We start from the raw sequence: 16,314 nt of genomic DNA, 5'->3' as shown, positions 1-16,314 counted from the left end.
CTCTTCTCTTAAGAGTCTTCAGAAATTTTTGGGCTTTGCTAACTTTTATCGTCGATTTATTGCTGGTTTTTCTGATGTTGTTAAACCATTGACTGATTTGACTAAGAAGGGTGCTGATGTTGCTGATTGGTCCCCTGCTGCTGTGGAGGCCTTTCGGGAGCTTAAGCGCCGCTTTTCTTCCGCCCCTGTGTTGCGTCAGCCTGATGTTGCTCTTCCTTTTCAGGTTGAGGTCGACGCTTCTGAAATCGGAGCTCGGGCAGTTTTGTCGCAGAGAAGTTCCGATTGTTCCGTGATGAGACCTTGTGCCTTTTTCTCGCGTAAATTTTCGCCCGCCGAGCGGAATTATGATGTTGGGAATCGGGAGCTTTTGGCCATGAAGTGGGCTTTTGAGGAGTGGCGTCATTGGCTTGAGGGGGCTAGACATCAGGTGGTGGTATTGACTGACCACAAAAATCTAATTTATCTTGAGTCCGCCAGACGCCTGAATCCTAGACAGGCGCGCTGGTCGTTGTTTTTCTCTCGGTTTTTTTGTGGTGTCCTACCTGCCGGGTTCTAAGAATGTTAAGGCGGATGCCCTTTCTAGGAGTTTTGAGCCTGACTCCCCTGGTAACTCTGAACCTACAGGTATCCTTAAGGATGGAGTGATATTGTCTGCCGTTTCTCCAGACCTGCGGCGGGCCTTGCAGGAGTTTCAGGCGGATAGACCTGATCGTTGCCCACCTGGTAGACTGTTTGTTCCTGATGATTGGACCAGTAAAGTCATTTCTGAGGTTCATTCTTCTGCGTTGACAGGTCATCCTGGAATCTTTGGTACCAGGGATTTGGTGGCAAGGTCCTTCTGGTGGCCTTCCCTGTCTCGAGATGTGCGAGGCTTTGTGCAGTCTTGTGACGTTTGTGCTCGGGCCAAGCCTTGTTGTTCTCGGGCTAGTGGATTGTTGTTGCCCTTGCCTATCCCGAAGAGGCCCTGGACGCACATCTCGATGGATTTTATTTCGGATCTTCCTGTTTCTCAGAAGATGTCTGTCATCTGGGTGGTGTGTGACCGTTTCTCTAAGATGGTCCATTTGGTTCCCCTGCCTAAGTTGCCTTCTTCTTCCGAGTTGGTTCCTCTGTTTTTTCAAAATGTGGTCCGTTTGCATGGTATTCCGGAGAATATCGTTTCTGACAGAGGAACCCAGTTCGTGTCTAGATTTTGGCGAGCATTCTGTGCTAGGATGGGCATAGATTTGTCTTTTTCGTCTGCTTTCCATCCTCAGACTAATGGCCAGACCGAGCGGACGAATCAGACCTTGGAGACATATTTGAGGTGTTTTGTGTCTGCAGATCAGGATGATTGGGTTGCTTTTTTGCCTTTAGCGGAGTTTGCCCTCAATAATCGGGCCAGCTCTGCCACCTTGGTGTCTCCTTTTTTCTGTAATTCGGGGTTTCATCCTCGATTTTCTTCTGGTCAGGTGGAATCTTCGGATTGTCCTGGAGTGGATGCTGTGGTGGAGAGGTTGCATCAGATTTGGGGGCAGGTAGTGGACAATTTGAAGTTGTCCCAGGAGAAGACTCAGCTTTTTGCCAACCGCCGGCGTCGGGTTGGTCCTCGGCTTTGTGTTGGGGACTTGGTGTGGTTGTCTTCTCGTTTTGTCCCTATGAGGGTTTCTTCTCCTAAGTTTAAGCCTCGGTTCATCGGCCCGTACAAGATATTGGAGATTCTTAACCCTGTGTCCTTCCGTTTGGACCTCCCTGCATCTTTTTCTATTCATAATGTTTTTCATCGGTCATTGTTGCGCAGGTATGAGGTACCGGTTGTGCCTTCCGTTGAGCCTCCTGCTCCGGTGTTGGTTGAGGGCGAGTTGGAGTACGTTGTGGAAAAAATCTTGGACTCCCGTGTTTCCAGACGGAAACTCCAGTATCTGGTCAAATGGAAGGGATACGGTCAGGAGGATAATTCTTGGGTGACTGCCTCTGATGTTCATGCCTCCGATCTGGTCCGTGCCTTTCATAGGGCTCATCCTGATCGCCCTGGTGGTTCTGGTGAGGGTTCGGTGCCCCCTCCTTGAGGGGGGGGTACTGTTGTGAAATTGGATTTTGGGCTCCCCCGGTGGCCACTGGTGGAATTGAACTGGTGTGCATCATCCCCTCTGTTCACCTGTTTCCATCAGGATGTGGGAGTCGCTATTTAACCTTGCTCCTCTGTCACTTCCATGCCGGTCAACATTGTAATCAGAAGCCTTTCTGTGCATGTTCCTGCTGCTAGACAACTCCCAGCTAAGTTGGACTTTAGTCCTCGTTTGTTTTTGCATTTTGTTCCAGTTCACAGCTGTAGTTTCGTTTCTGTGTCTGGAAAGCTCTTGTGATCTGAAATTGCCACTCTGATGTTATGAGTTAATACTAGAGTCTTAAAGTAATTTCAGGATGGTATTTTGATAGGGTTTTCAGCTGACCATGAAAGTGCCCTTTCTGTCTTCCTGCTATCTAGTAAGCGGACCTCAATTTTGCTAAACCTATTTTCATACTACGTTTGTCATTTAATCTAAAATCACCGCCAATATATGTGGGGGCCTCTGTCTGCCTATCGGGGAAATTTCTCTAGAGGTGAGCCAGGACTATATTTTCCTCTGCCAGGATTAGTTAGTCCTCCGGCCGGCGCTGGGCGTCTAGGGATAAAAAACGTAGGCAACGCTACCCGGCTACTGTTAGTTGTGCGGCAGGTTTAGTTCATGGTCAGTTTAGTTTCCATCCTTCCAAGAGCTAGTACTTATGTTTGCTGGGCTATGTTCTTTTGCCATTGAGAACCATAACAGATCTGTGATCTCCTGGATCTGTGATCTCCTGTATCTGTAGCTCCTTACCAATGTCCATACAGTACACCTGATCTGTGCGTCTCCTGGTGCTGGCGCTGCTGGACCTACACTGTGATCTCTGGTACGGGCCCTCGCCTGCTCGCACAGGAAATCCTTCATTTACATGAACAGATTCCTTTGTTCTGTTTCTCTCCTTAGCATGGATCTCTGTGTGTGTCTGGGTCACGGGACAGAAACGTCTGCCTCTGGAATCTGCAAAACCTGGGAAAAGACCAAGAGAAAGTCTCGGTGAAGGCCTTAGGGGCAGAAAAGACCGGTACCCATAAGGTATGCACGGTGCAGTTCCCTATGGTTACACCAGAGGGCGCTACCAGAGTCACAATAGGTGTAAGATCATTCCTACAAGCTCTAGGGTATCAGCTGCTACGGGCCCCTGACCTGGCCTTGATGGAGAAGGGCCCCTTAGTTACGTGTGCCGTCATTCTTCATAGGGCTGGGCCTGGTCGCTTGCCTCCTGTGAGGATCGTGTCTGCTCTGGGTCCTGGGACAGCACCATGAAGATCTGGGATATTGGGGCTGAAGGTCAACTGGTCCAGGATATCAAGTAAGACCCCCATAAAATGAGAAGTCCCTTGTATTGTGTCAGACCATAACTGGAGGTTACAGATATTGTGTAAACTTTTTGGTAAGTGCTGTTGGTTGTGGGGCTCGGGTCATGAGACCCTCTTTGATCGTTCGAGCTGCCGAGGGGTTGAAGTGTGTGGGCTCAGTGGACGCTGTGGGTCTGTACACCGCACGCTCCTTCATGGTGCAGCGCTTCTGTCTCTTGTATTAAGCCATCTATAGAATTCAATACCCCATCAATCAACCATTGTGAACGGGGGGCTACTTCATGGTAACAAGTCCTTCATATTTATTTCATGTACACAGCCGCACTGCCCATAAAGGTTCACATACTTTTCATACTAAAAAATGGTATTGAGAGGAGAGCGGCCGGCCACCACACGCTGCTCCAATGTCGATTCGTCCGTGGGATTGTCTGAGTGATGGGGAGAGTCGTTACCCCTGGAGCTCCTCCATAGGGTCACCAGATTTATGCTGCCTCTGTCTCACTGGAGAAGTGTAGTTTGGGCCAGTGCCACTGTGGCAACCGTGCTGGTGGCCATAACTGTCAAATCTTTAGGAGCGCACTGCCACCAGCAAGCAAGAAGCCGGGAGTCAGAGGAGCGGTGCGCTCCTGAAGATGGGATCATGAGATTATCTGTGTGAAGTGTTCTGGTGAGGTCGATCGGCCTGTGAGCCTGATATATTGACCACAGCATTGCCAGCTGGTGGCTGCTGGGACTGTGGGACATGCCAGTGATGGCATCAGAATGATAAATTGAGCTAATATGTTCGTCCATGACCTAGGTTAGGTGGATAAGACATGTTTCTCCTACGCCTCATTGGGGGACACAGACCGTGGGTGTTATGCTGCTTGCCACTAGGAGGACACTAAGTGATACAAAGAAAGTTAGCTCCTCCCCTGCAGTATACACCCTCCTGCTGGCCCTCAGCTAACCAGTTCTTGCTTAGTGTCTGTAGGAGGCACTTGGGTCTGTTTTCAGACCCCAACTTTCTTATTTTAGTTTTAAATTTTTATTTTTCTGTAAATTTTTATTTTTTATTTAACGGAGTGAAGGGGGCGACGGATCCTTTTTTATGGGACCCGCTCTCCCCCGAACCAGCAACAGGCGAGCACGGCGAGTATACCTCCCCGTCCCTCTCCTGCGACGTTGGAGCACGCCAATTTTTACTGGGGCGACGGGTTTCCATCTTTGGTCCCGATCTCCCTTCCCCCTGCATGACGGCGAGCACATAGAGCCTGGCTCTCATGTTCCTCTCCGGGGCCGACAGACAAGGCCCACATTACATGGCGTTGCATACTTGCGGCAGGAGCCCAAAGGGAGGATGGAGCGCGCAGGGACAGGGGGACCTGCATTACAGGAATGTGAGTATATCAGGAGTTCCCCTCCTGCGCTCCAGATCGTCTTGCGGCCGCACACCGCCGGGCAGGCCGGAAATTTAGTCCCCGGCTTTTTCAGCCGGAGTAGGCCGCAATGGCCTCTATGGGGCAGGCTCCGGCGGTACTTGCGGCAGAGCCCCTGGAGAGAGGCGCCGGCGGTCGGGAAACTGCGGCGGTTAGCGTCGCTCCGTTGCGGCCGCCGCGCATCGCCAGGCAGGCCGAAAATTTAGTCCCCAGCTTCTCAGCTGGAGTAGGCCGCAGTGGGCCGATCCCTCCCACGGCCGTAACCCCGCCCCCTATATCGGCGCTTCTCGTCTGGGACGAGAGGCGCCCTGCAGATCTCGGGGGCCATTCTGAAGATGCGGTCCTGGGGGTGCCACTGGCCGGTACGCCAGCGGCAATCATTCGGCGCGCGGCCCGCCGACGCGCTCCACCGGCAGGCTCCATAAATTTAGTTCCCGGTTTTTTCAGCCGGACTAGGCCGCAGTTGAAATCCCCTTCAGGGGCGAAGGTGCCTTCACGGTCCCGATGGGCTGAACTTCGTGGATGTACAGAAGCCCCTCTCCATGGTCCGGGCAGCCCCCAAGAAGGGTGGCGGACGGTTCCTCTCCACCTCCCTAACAAAGGGATGATGGATTGAGGTTTATCTCTCTATCCCTGCACCGTCCTCGCTGCAATACCCGACATCCGCGGCGGCTCCATGCCGGGACGCGCACCGTTGGTAAGTGGATCCTGCCAGCGATAGGCTTCTGCAGCGGGATATTCACAGGCAGTCTCAGGCTTCCCTGTGGCCCACCTCCCTGAGGTAACGCTCCAGCCGGCTACAAAATTTGGCTCCCGGCTTCGGCCGATGTGTAGGCCGCACCTCAGAAGCGCACTGTGGCGCCTTAAGGCGGCTCTACCTTTTTTTCCTGGCGTTTTTTCACCTGGCACGGAAGCGCTCAATTTTCTCGAGCAACGAGTGACAACCCCTAACTTCTACGCGGGTCGCCGGCTGCAGAAATTTACGCCCCAGCTTGGGCCTATTCATGGAAGTCTCAAGGTTCCGCCCACGTCGTGCCTGTGGCTTCGCCCCCTGAATTGGCGCTTCTCGCTCGCTGCGAGATTTTACCTAAACCCGCATGACCAGTTTTCCTGGTCTTAAAGTCACATGACCATTGTTCCCTGGTCGTAAAGGCACGTGACCAGTATTCCCTGGTCTTAAAGGCACGTGACCAGTATTCCCTGGTCTTAAAGGCACGTGACCAGTATTCCCTGGTCTTAAAGGCACGTGACCAGTATTCCCTGGTCTTAAGGGCACGTGACTAGTATTCCCTAGTCTTAAGGGACATGACCAGTATTCCCCGGTATTAAGGGACATGACCAGTATTCCCTGGTCTTAAAGGCACGTGACCAGTATTCCCTGGTCTTTTAGGCGCGTGACCAGTATTCCCTGGTCTTAAAGGCGCGTGACCAGAATTCCAGGGTCTTAAAGACACGTGACCAGTCAGTATCCCCGGGTCTTAAACGCACACAGTATTCCCTGGTCTTAAAGGCTCACGACCAGTATTCCCTGGTCTTAAAGGCACACGACCAGGATTCCCTGGTCTTAAAGGCACACGACCAGTATTCCCTGGTCTTAAAGGCAAACGACCAGTATTCCCTGGTCTTAAAGACACACGACCAGTATTCCCTGGTCTTAAAGGCACACGACCAGTATTCCCTGGTCTTAAAGGCACACGACCAGTATTCCCTGGTCTTAAAGGCACACGACCAGTATTCCCTGGTCTTAAAGGCACACGACCAGTATTCCCTGGTCTTAAAGGCAAACGACCAGTATTCCCTGGTCTTAAAGACACACGACCAATATTCCCTGGTCTTAAAGGCATGACCAATCCAAAACTGGTCATAAATGAGGAGCCCTCTGCCGCTGATCCAAGTTTATCCCAGTGTAACTAGTTCCCTCAGTCTAAACTCCCTCGTAGAGCTTTTGCCATCCAGTCCGGTTATGCGAGTCACTGGATAGAAGCCTCTATGTGGGACGCTATGCCTGGTCTGATTTTTAAGGGCGACAGGCACTTTAAAGGGCGCCGGTCTCCCCACACCATCAACAGACGGGCACATGAAGGTCGCTTCCAGGTATCCTTTTTTCTGCATCCAGGTCTAACGCCAGACAACCTGTCCTCTCCACCCAGAGACCTGAACTCTGTCGATGTACAGAGGCACCCCTTTCGGGCGTCTGAGCACCCCCCTCTGCATCACCACTATTTAACAGAAGATGCAGGAAATGTTCCCTCTCCACTTCCCTGTTAGGAGGATGGTGGATCGAGGCTCCTAATTTTTAACTCTATGACCTGCTGGAAGCAGCGGCGCATTCTGCCACTCCGCAGATTAACCGGGTGCAATCTCCTGTGGTTTACCTACCAGTATCCCTGTCCGATATGTCCTCAATTACAAATGCCACGCTCCGTCAAATAGCAAATCTGGTTTGTTCCGTTTTGCGGGTACGGGTCCAGCCCTCTACCCTCCCTAGCCGCCGCATGGATTGCTAGAGCAACGGTCTCCTGCCTGGAGACCTTAACTACCTTGATTCACACCAGTACCCCTTTCCTGAAGACAGTTCAGCTGGTCAATCAAATTTTTCAGCGGGAGACTAACCAAGGATCGTACGTTCCTACAGCCCCGACCAACAGTGAAAGGGTTGTCCAGGACAGTCTAGATCTAAGGGAGCTTGGTTCCAAAAAAGGGAACGAGAAGTAGGACCGATCCCGGAATTCAAACTTCTAACTTTTTCACAAGGTTCTTCTTCTTCTTCGAATGGAGTTCCTCCGCTCAGCTATTACTTCAACAAAAAAGGTGCAGTCTCTGGCATCCATCGACATTCGGGATGCCTAACCTCTTCAAAATTCCTTTGCCTTTCCATTCGTGAACAGCATTTACGTCACGACCTTGTCCTTCGGCCTTGCTACCGCACCCAGAGCGTTCGCAAGGGTCATGGCGGCTGTCATCTTGCACATAGAGGCGTGGTCGTTCTGCCCTGTTTGGCCGACTGTTTACACGCCCTTTTAGGACTACGCTGAGTCGTCTATATCACTTGTGTTATCCTCTCACCTGGACTGGAAGCTAGACTTAGACAACTTCTCATTTCCAGCCCAACAGATATCCTTTTTTGAGGATGATCCGGTATTCTTCCAGAAGGGTGGTAAATTTCCCTCCAGACAAGGTCATGGTTTTCAACAGGGAGCTCGCGCTCTTGCTCACTCATCCCCTCATTTCATTCGATTTGCTGGGAGGTTTCTTTAAAAAAAAAAAAAAACAAAAAAAAAACAACGACGGAGACGACAATGGAATCAGTTTCCTTCGCTCCGTTAGTTTTTTTTCAGCAAGTCAAGCAGCCTTTCAGCCGATAGTCTCTGAGCTCTTTCTTCATCTGGGGGTTTTTTCTCCCGGTTCCATCGTTACTAGTAACTTCCAATGCCAGGCCTCTTCTTCCGATCATTGCTCTGGAGTTCTCACGGGTAGTCCTATAGTAGGTCCACTACCTTATGGCGGGTCAACCCAGCCGATTTCAATTGGACAGCGCCACGGCTGTGTCATACGTCAATCATCTAGCGAGTACCCACGTTCAAGCGCCTTGGCCAGGGTACCTCACATGGGCCGAGATCTATCACTCGGTGATCTTGGCAGTACATGTCCCAGGAGTAGAACTCTGGGCTGCGAACATATTTCGCTGTCAGGGTTTTCACCTCAAGTGAGTGGGAACTTCACCTGGAAGTTTTCCATCAGACCCGCCTTCACTGGAGCTCTACAGTTGTAGTTCGGATGGCGTCCTGACTGATCGCCTGTGTACTCGAGTTTGTTGTTCGACCTCGAGATCCAAGAGCCATCGCACTGCATGCTCTGGTTATTCCGTGGTACCAGTTTCCACTTCCGAGAGTTTTTCAGAAGCAGAAAGGGCCCCAGTAATCCTCGAAAATCCGCACTGACCACGTCAGTTCGCTTGCGGAGCTGATAGTTTTCTGTCTTTCTGCTACAAAACTGCAAGTAGGGACCACTTCGCAGGATGTTTTCACATGTAGTTCTTCCCTATTGCATACCGTTAGATCATTGGGATCTATTCTATTAGGGAAGGTCGCCCCCCTTTTTTCTCGGCGATATCCTCATCCTGACGAGTCTTCGGTGCTAACGGGTCTTTTCAGACCTTTTTTCCCTTATTTCCTTCACGGCAAGGCGGTATTTTATCACTACTGTCATGAGGGCATAGTTCTCCCCTCATCTCTTTTGGCACCATTCCCCAAAATGGAATGAGTTCCGAACGAAGCGAGTGCTTTGAGTAGGTACGTCTTGAGGACGGCGTCCCTCCCAAGGTTGGACACTGTATCTTGGGTTTCCTAACGGTAAGAGGAAGGCTTCCTGATGTTTACAGGAAGGGTTTGGCCGTCTTCATCGGCCATTTAGCCTGGTGTATTCTTTTCTCCATCCAGGAGTCCTTCCGTGTTAGATGATAGCCTATCTCCCTGTCTATCGTGGGTTCTAGGCACCAGGCGTCGACAAGACACGCCTGCAAGCTTGCGGATTCGTCCAGTCCGCATGCATTCTTGAAGCATTATGATTCCCAGACCTCCACAGATGTGGCTCTGGGCAGACGGACTCTGCAGGCCGCGGTGGTGCACTTGTAAGTAGCAGTTACACAGGGCCTGATCTGATGTTGTCCCCACCCAGGGACTGCTTTGGTACGTCCCACGGTCTGTGTCCCCCAATGAGGCGTAGGAGAAAGAGGGATTTTTGTGTACTCACCGTAAAATCCTTTTCTCCGAGCCAATCATTGGGGGACACAGCTCCCACCCTGGTATTGGCTTACGCTTGTTTTTTTATAATCCGATATGCTATACTCTCATATATAATATGACATGCTGTACGCTAATATGTTGTTACTGATCTCCTACTGCTTTTTACACCGAACTGGTTAGCTGAGGGCCAGCAGGAGGGTGTATACTGCAGGGGAGGAGCTAACTTTCTTTGTATCACTTAGTGTCCTCCTAGTGGCAAGCAGCATAACACCCACGGTCTGTGTCCCCCAATGATTGGCTCGGAGAAAAGGATTTTACGGTGAGTACACAAAAATCCCTCTTTCTGGGCATGCATCCTTCCATACATGCTCATTTACATATGGTACTGTCCTTCTTATGTGTATGGGGGGCTTCAGGATTACCTCCTTTCTGAAATAATTAGTCAGATTCATGAGTTTCATGACGTCCGATCTGCTCTCACGGGAGATGAGGCTCGATCGCACTACTGCAAGAAACCCACCTTTATGATGGATACTAACAGTAACAGACCCCAGTGAGTGTAATTGAGAGCGTTGGGGTGGCTCCGTCCCAGCAGATTTAGATTGCATCCACCATTAATCTGCAGATAATGATCTAATGTGGAAGCACCTTCGTCAGCCCCTGCACCAACCTGATGAATGGAAGTGAGCGGCTGCAGGGATAACTGAGCTTCATTTACTCCCTGTAGCCGCTGCTGCACTTAGGTAGTCGGCATGTAAATGCAATCTTCCTGCAGATTACCTCTATATCTGCAGATAAATAGTGTTTCTAGAGGAAATAGGTTGCCTTTAAGGGGGACTTCTGCCCATAAATCTGATGCTCATCGCCTGGAGGTATGCGGCACAAGCGATTGATTGTGGGCCTGAGATTCTTGTGACTTTTAAGTCCATTAAGTTCTATAAATTTCTGACATTTGAGAACAGTATGGTGTTTACCGATCACAGAAAACGGCGAGAACGAAGCTATAGTGCCATGAAAACAATATATTGGTGATTTACAGTGACCTCTTGGGACAGGATCCATGACCTCTCGCCTTGTCTCTATACAGGGGGCGAGCCGCAATCCTTTGCCTGGCGTATCTGCCGGACATCCTGGTGGCCGGATCCTATGATAAGAGAGTGAGTGTGTATGACCCCAGAGGTGAGATACCGTGTTGGGGACTTGTTACCTCGCCCTGCCCCTCATTGGACGTGGTAGCCGTATACAGTATTTATATTTATACATTTGTTGTACAACCTAAAGGTCCAGTGACTCTTTCCACTAATTCTCTTTTCAGCTTCTTCACCATTGATAAAGTCTCGTAAGATCCATTCCAGCCCGGTGTTATCGCTTGCTGCCGACGACCGTCACATCGTGTCCGGAAGTGAGGACAGGACCTTGGTGGTGTTTGATCGCAGGGTTAATGCCGTTTTACAGAGAATACAGGTGGGGTTATAGGATCATTCCTCTTTCTCCCTCGGCTTCCTAGAAAATAATTCCACTTGTCCATACCTTAATGTAATAGTACGTCAAGGGCGATGGGTAGCCGGTGCACCCCGACATACTTTAACATTAAAGTGATGGTCGGGCTCGGCCATTGTGCTTACATGGTCACTTCTGCTGGGATTGGAGCAAACTCTGATCCTGGCGGCTAAGCCTCTCATTGCCAGGATCCAGTCTGGAGACGCTCGGGACCAGATTCCCAGGGCTGTGTCTTGTAAAATCCTGTTAGTGTATATCAGTGGTTTGTCGCAATGCATATTTCAGTGTGTATATAAGTATGGCAGCGTGTTGTAAGAGGATGGCAGCTTCTGGAATTAGAACAACCCTTTCATCACTTAACTACAAGGTATGTAATAAATCACTAGTCACTGGGGGACTGGATGTTGGGACCCTCGATGTTCTCCAGAACGAGCTCTGTAATGCCCACCTACAGTGGTGCAGTGGCCACACATATGGTGGGGGGATCGGTCATTGCCCCAGTTATCTCCCACATTTTACACACCGAAATTGTTCATGTAGAGACTATAAAACGTCTATCAAAAAACCATGTAGCCTACAGCGGCCTACTCTGGGGTCAGAGATAACTGCGATCCCAGCATTTTAACCCCTGAGATGCCATAGTCAATACCTCCAGCGACATCTAAGCAGTTGGACATTCCCCAAAAAACTGATCACAAGGACGTGTGTCCCAAAACGGCACCAAGCCAACAAGTCAGAGGAAAAATAAAGTCATAGATCTCAGAATATGGCAAAAAACCCAATTTTTTGATTCATGTTTATTTTAATAAATGATTATGTAATTTTCATCTTGCTGTGATCGCACTGATTCGGCAGGGAATGCTCTAAAAATGTAATAAAAAAAAATAAATAACCACCAGAAATATTTTTGTTTCATTACGTTATACATTCAATTATAGTAAATAGTCCTGTTAAAAAATATGCAACTCCTCCTCTAAAACCCAACTTCTCAAGTCAATGAGTAAACCGAAGTCGGGGATGACAAACTGAAAATTGGTTGTGTATTAAACAGAAATTGTGGTTAAAAAAAAAAAGCAAAAAGAACTCTGTACAGGAAGTATTCAGCCTGAATTGCACATGCAGTTTTGTTTTCTTTTAAGCAAGAAGTGGATCCAGCAAGAAAAGTAAAAACTTCTTGTGAGTGTTCCTGCAAGAAGAATACTTTTTTTTTTATACTTCCCATCCCTTCTAAATTCAGATTTGTTTTTTTGTAAGCAAGAAGTTAATTTAGAAGGAATGGGAAATACATATATGTCCTTTCTTTGATGCTTTAGGCTTCAAAATCAAGTGACCGGTTTGTTCTTCCTGTGGCTTCCCAGCAGTTATGTTTTATATATGGAATGACAACAAAATAATTAAGACGCTGCCATTAAAGTCCGCTAAAATGACTCATGCTTCAGGGAGAAACGTCACTAACATTTTCCTGAAGTGTCTTCTGCTTTGGAAACGATGGTGTATAAAAGACGCCATGTGCCCATACCCGTAGAGTGACGCAGCGGGGGTTAATCATTTCTTGTTTCTCTCCCTCAGCTGGAGAACTACCTCTTCTGCATGTCGTATGAAGCTCCACAGCTATGGGCCGGAGACAACCAAGGCCTGATCCACGTGTACGGGAGCCACGGAGGGACATTCCAGCACCTGCGGGTACAGGAAATTGCAGTTTGCTATCAGTTATCTGCATCCAAAAAAGTACGGCGCCGTAGATCGAGACCCGGGCATGAATCCACGCAAGGAGGGAAAGTGGCGGCTGAGTGTACACAGCTGGAGTGTTGCATTGCGTCTGTATACGGCACATAGTAGGGTTATATATCTGATATACAATCACCATGACCGACCGTGACGTCTTCCCCTTCTTTATAATCTCTTTTCCTCCCTTATTCTCCTTTTTTCTGCCCATTGCTCCCAGTGTTTCGACGTAGGTCACGCGTCCCAAGTCACTGGTATCTGGCATTCGGCAGGTGCGCTGTACACCACGTCCACCGATAAGACCATGAAGGTAGGGGCGCGGTGGGATCTGTATGACGTCGTATTCTCGCTGCAGGTGGATGGATCCTGACGCTGCTTTCTGTTTCCAGGTTCACATTCCTACTGATCCGCCCCAGACGCTGATCACACAGACGCACAGCAACGTAGTCAACGGGGTAAGAATGTCACACAGGACGCGTCCTAATGCTGCACCTTTCCATCAGCTTTATAGGAGACTATAGATTATAGATTAGCTGCCGAGGTTTATTAAGGGTATGTGCTTCCAGAAAATGCTGCAGATTTCCGACATGGGTGGGATTTGAGGAAATCAACGAGGGTCTAACCCTAAATGATCGGCAGAATGGGGCCTTCTTGCCCCCCCCCCCCAGCTCCATTCATTCTCGCACTCGGCTGATTCTAGAAGCGCCGTAGGGAATGAACGCAGCAGTGATCGGGGTCCAATCTGCCACTTCATTCTGTAACAAGGCTGAGAGATCCCTGTCGTAGATACAGATCCTCCGTTCTGCCGATTGGTGCAGGTCCCAGCGGTCGGACCCCCATCAATCATCACATAAATGCCTATCATCATCACAGCCCCTGTAAGCCTCTCAGCATTGCCCACAGTACAGATGATGGATCGGCTGCAGATTACACTTTTGCATAGCGGATCCGCTTCACTGGTCAATTTACGCTGCAAATAAGTTACTGGGTTTGGTGAAATCTCATCCACAATGCCCCTGTGGTAAACCACTATCCGTCTCCTGCTGCTTGCTGGGATAATATTTTTTTCATTGAAGACCATCAATATAAAACACGCAGACCTGCTTTACGCCTCTTCAGTTCTTTATCCATAGGTTATCTAAACGCAGTCATCAGGTACCAAACATTGGACTCCTTCATATGCATCAGGTTACACTGTCTGTAGTTCTGTACACACTTGTCCTGTGTGTTCGGACGTCTTAGAGCTCTGAGTGTTTTTTTTTTTTGTTTTTTTTTTGTGGGCCGATTTGTCAGTTTTATATTTTTCATACATAGTCACATTTTAATAACTCTTACTATTTTTATGAGGAGGGATGAACACAGAATGGCAAGTCCGTAATTGAAAAGTAACGTGTTAGTTTTGTCGAAGGGGTCGTTGCAGTGCTGTCAATACAATTTATGTATACTTGGGGGTTTTTTTTCATCAAGCATTTTGTAATTGGAAATGTTTTATTTTATTTTTTTACATTTTATTTAGCTTGGTTTCTACCTCTTGTGGTCAGCATTCCACAGTGACTGCTCTAACTGTAGAGAACCCTTCCCTATTTATCTGCCAGAATCGTCTTTCTTCCACCTGTAATGACCCATGATCCTTGGGAGAAATAAATCACGCTCCAATCCTTTGTATTGACCACACATGTATTAATACATATAAATGAGATCTTCTCGGAGACGTCTTTTCCTAAGCTAAACAAACCCAACTTTTCCACCCTCTCATTATAAGAGATCCCCTGTAATTATCCAGCCGCTCGCCTTTAAGCCGACTCTGCTAAATGCCTTTTTACTTTTGCATTTTCTCCCCCCCCCCCCCCCCATCCTTTTACATCAACATCACCAGATGAGGTTTTTTTTTTTCTGCCGGACGAGTTTTAGTTCTGATTGACATAATTTATTTTATTGTATAATGTAATCAAAAACCATGAAATAAGAAAAATTCCAAGTACAGTGAAATAGTGAAGGAGAAAAATCTCACAATTCCACAGCAGTTTTTTTAGGTTTTGTTTTTACGGAGTTAATTGTGCAGTAAAGATGGGTACATAAAATATTTCGATCAATTTTTGTTAATTTTTTTTCTCTGACAGGTGCCGTTCTGGCTTAATTAGTATTATGTTTTTTACTGTACAAGTTATTTAATATTTATTTTTGAAGGATGGGACTTTTACAGACCCCAAATATGTTTGCTTTTTTAACATTTTTAATCCCTATTTTTTAATTGAGAGAGAGGATATAAATTTATGGGTGGAGTGTGATAAATAAGATTGAATTCCTTCTCCCAATAAAAAGGAGGTTAAGAAAGTTAAATAAAAAACTAAATGATAAAAATGCCGGGATTGCTCCTGTTGAAAAACAAATGAATAAAAAGTGATCAATACTGTATGTACCTCCAAAGTGATACCAATAAAAACTACCTTACTAAATAAAGCTATAGGTCTCAGAAAATGGCAACACAAACCACAATTTTTTGTTTTTATTTTTTACAAACCATTCAGAATTGAATTTCAACCACTAAAATATACGGTATATACGTAAGTTTATACAGCAAGTGAAATAAGTATTGAACACATCACTAATTTTCTAAGTAAATATATTTCTAAAGGTCATATTGACATTGAAGAAAGAGAGGTGCAAAAAAGCCATAGGTAAAACCAGTGAGCTATATCAAGACCTTCGCAACCTTATTGTTGCAAAACATACTGATTGCATTGGTTACAGAAAAATTTCTAAACTACTGAAGGCCCCATTGAGCACTGTTGTGGCCATTAAATGGAAGTAGAAAGAACATTATTACACTATAAACCGGCCATTACTAGGTGTTCCCCACAAGATTTTAGACAAAGGAGTGAAAAAAATTATCAGAAGAGTTATCCAAGAGCTAAGGACCATCTGTGGAGAGCTACAAAAAGGCCTGAAATCAGAAGGTTCAATTGTTTTAAAGAAAACAATAAGTAATGTACAAAATCTCTATGGCCTGTGTGCATGCTCGCCGCATTACCTCCATGAATATGCACGCTCACCTCGCGAGACTCCATTACTGAACAAAAAGCATGTTCAAGCGCATGGTGTGAGGCATTTTTTTTTAGCATACAGCCCTGTCAAACATCATATAATTGAAGGATGGCTGAATGGACAAATGTACCAAGACATTCTTGATAAAAATCTGCTGCTATCTCCCAGGATGATGAAGATGAAACAAGGGTGGAGATTTCAGCAAGACAATGATCCCAAACACACAGCCAAGGAAAGAAAATAAAGCTGCTAGAATGGCCGAGCCAATCACCGGACCTGAATCCAAGAGAAAAATGTATGGAAGGAGCTAAAGCTCAGGGATCATAGAAGGAGCTCACAGGTGCTTCAGGATGTAAAGAGTGAGGAAGAATGGGACAGTCACATCTGAGCAATGCCTGCGACTAGTTTCTCAAAACAGGAGGTGTCTTGAGGCTGTCATCACCAACAAAAGCTTTTGTACGAAGTATTAAATTCCAGT

At 47.6% G+C, this 16,314-nt stretch overlaps 1 protein-coding gene across 2 annotated transcripts in view; it reads left to right on the top strand.

Moving 5' to 3' along the window:
* Positions 1-16,314, top strand: part of FBXW9 (F-box and WD repeat domain containing 9) — a 49,117-nt gene that overhangs the window by 13,548 nt on the left and 19,255 nt on the right. For both annotated transcript variants that reach the window (XM_077261873.1, XM_077261874.1), the window contains exons 4-10: positions 2,991-3,119; positions 3,284-3,396; positions 10,654-10,745; positions 10,882-11,030; positions 12,636-12,749; positions 13,012-13,101; positions 13,181-13,246. In XM_077261873.1, coding sequence (XP_077117988.1) covers positions 2,991-3,119; positions 3,284-3,396; positions 10,654-10,745; positions 10,882-11,030; positions 12,636-12,749; positions 13,012-13,101; positions 13,181-13,246 — 753 coding nt within the window. The remainder of the gene's footprint in view (positions 1-2,990; positions 3,120-3,283; positions 3,397-10,653; positions 10,746-10,881; positions 11,031-12,635; positions 12,750-13,011; positions 13,102-13,180; positions 13,247-16,314) is intronic.

The sequence above is a fragment of the Ranitomeya variabilis genome, chromosome 5, assembly GCF_051348905.1.
Source record: "Ranitomeya variabilis isolate aRanVar5 chromosome 5, aRanVar5.hap1, whole genome shotgun sequence".
Classification (NCBI taxonomy): domain Eukaryota; kingdom Metazoa; phylum Chordata; class Amphibia; order Anura; family Dendrobatidae; genus Ranitomeya; species Ranitomeya variabilis.
This window is presented reverse-complemented; position numbering and strand designations above follow the sequence as displayed.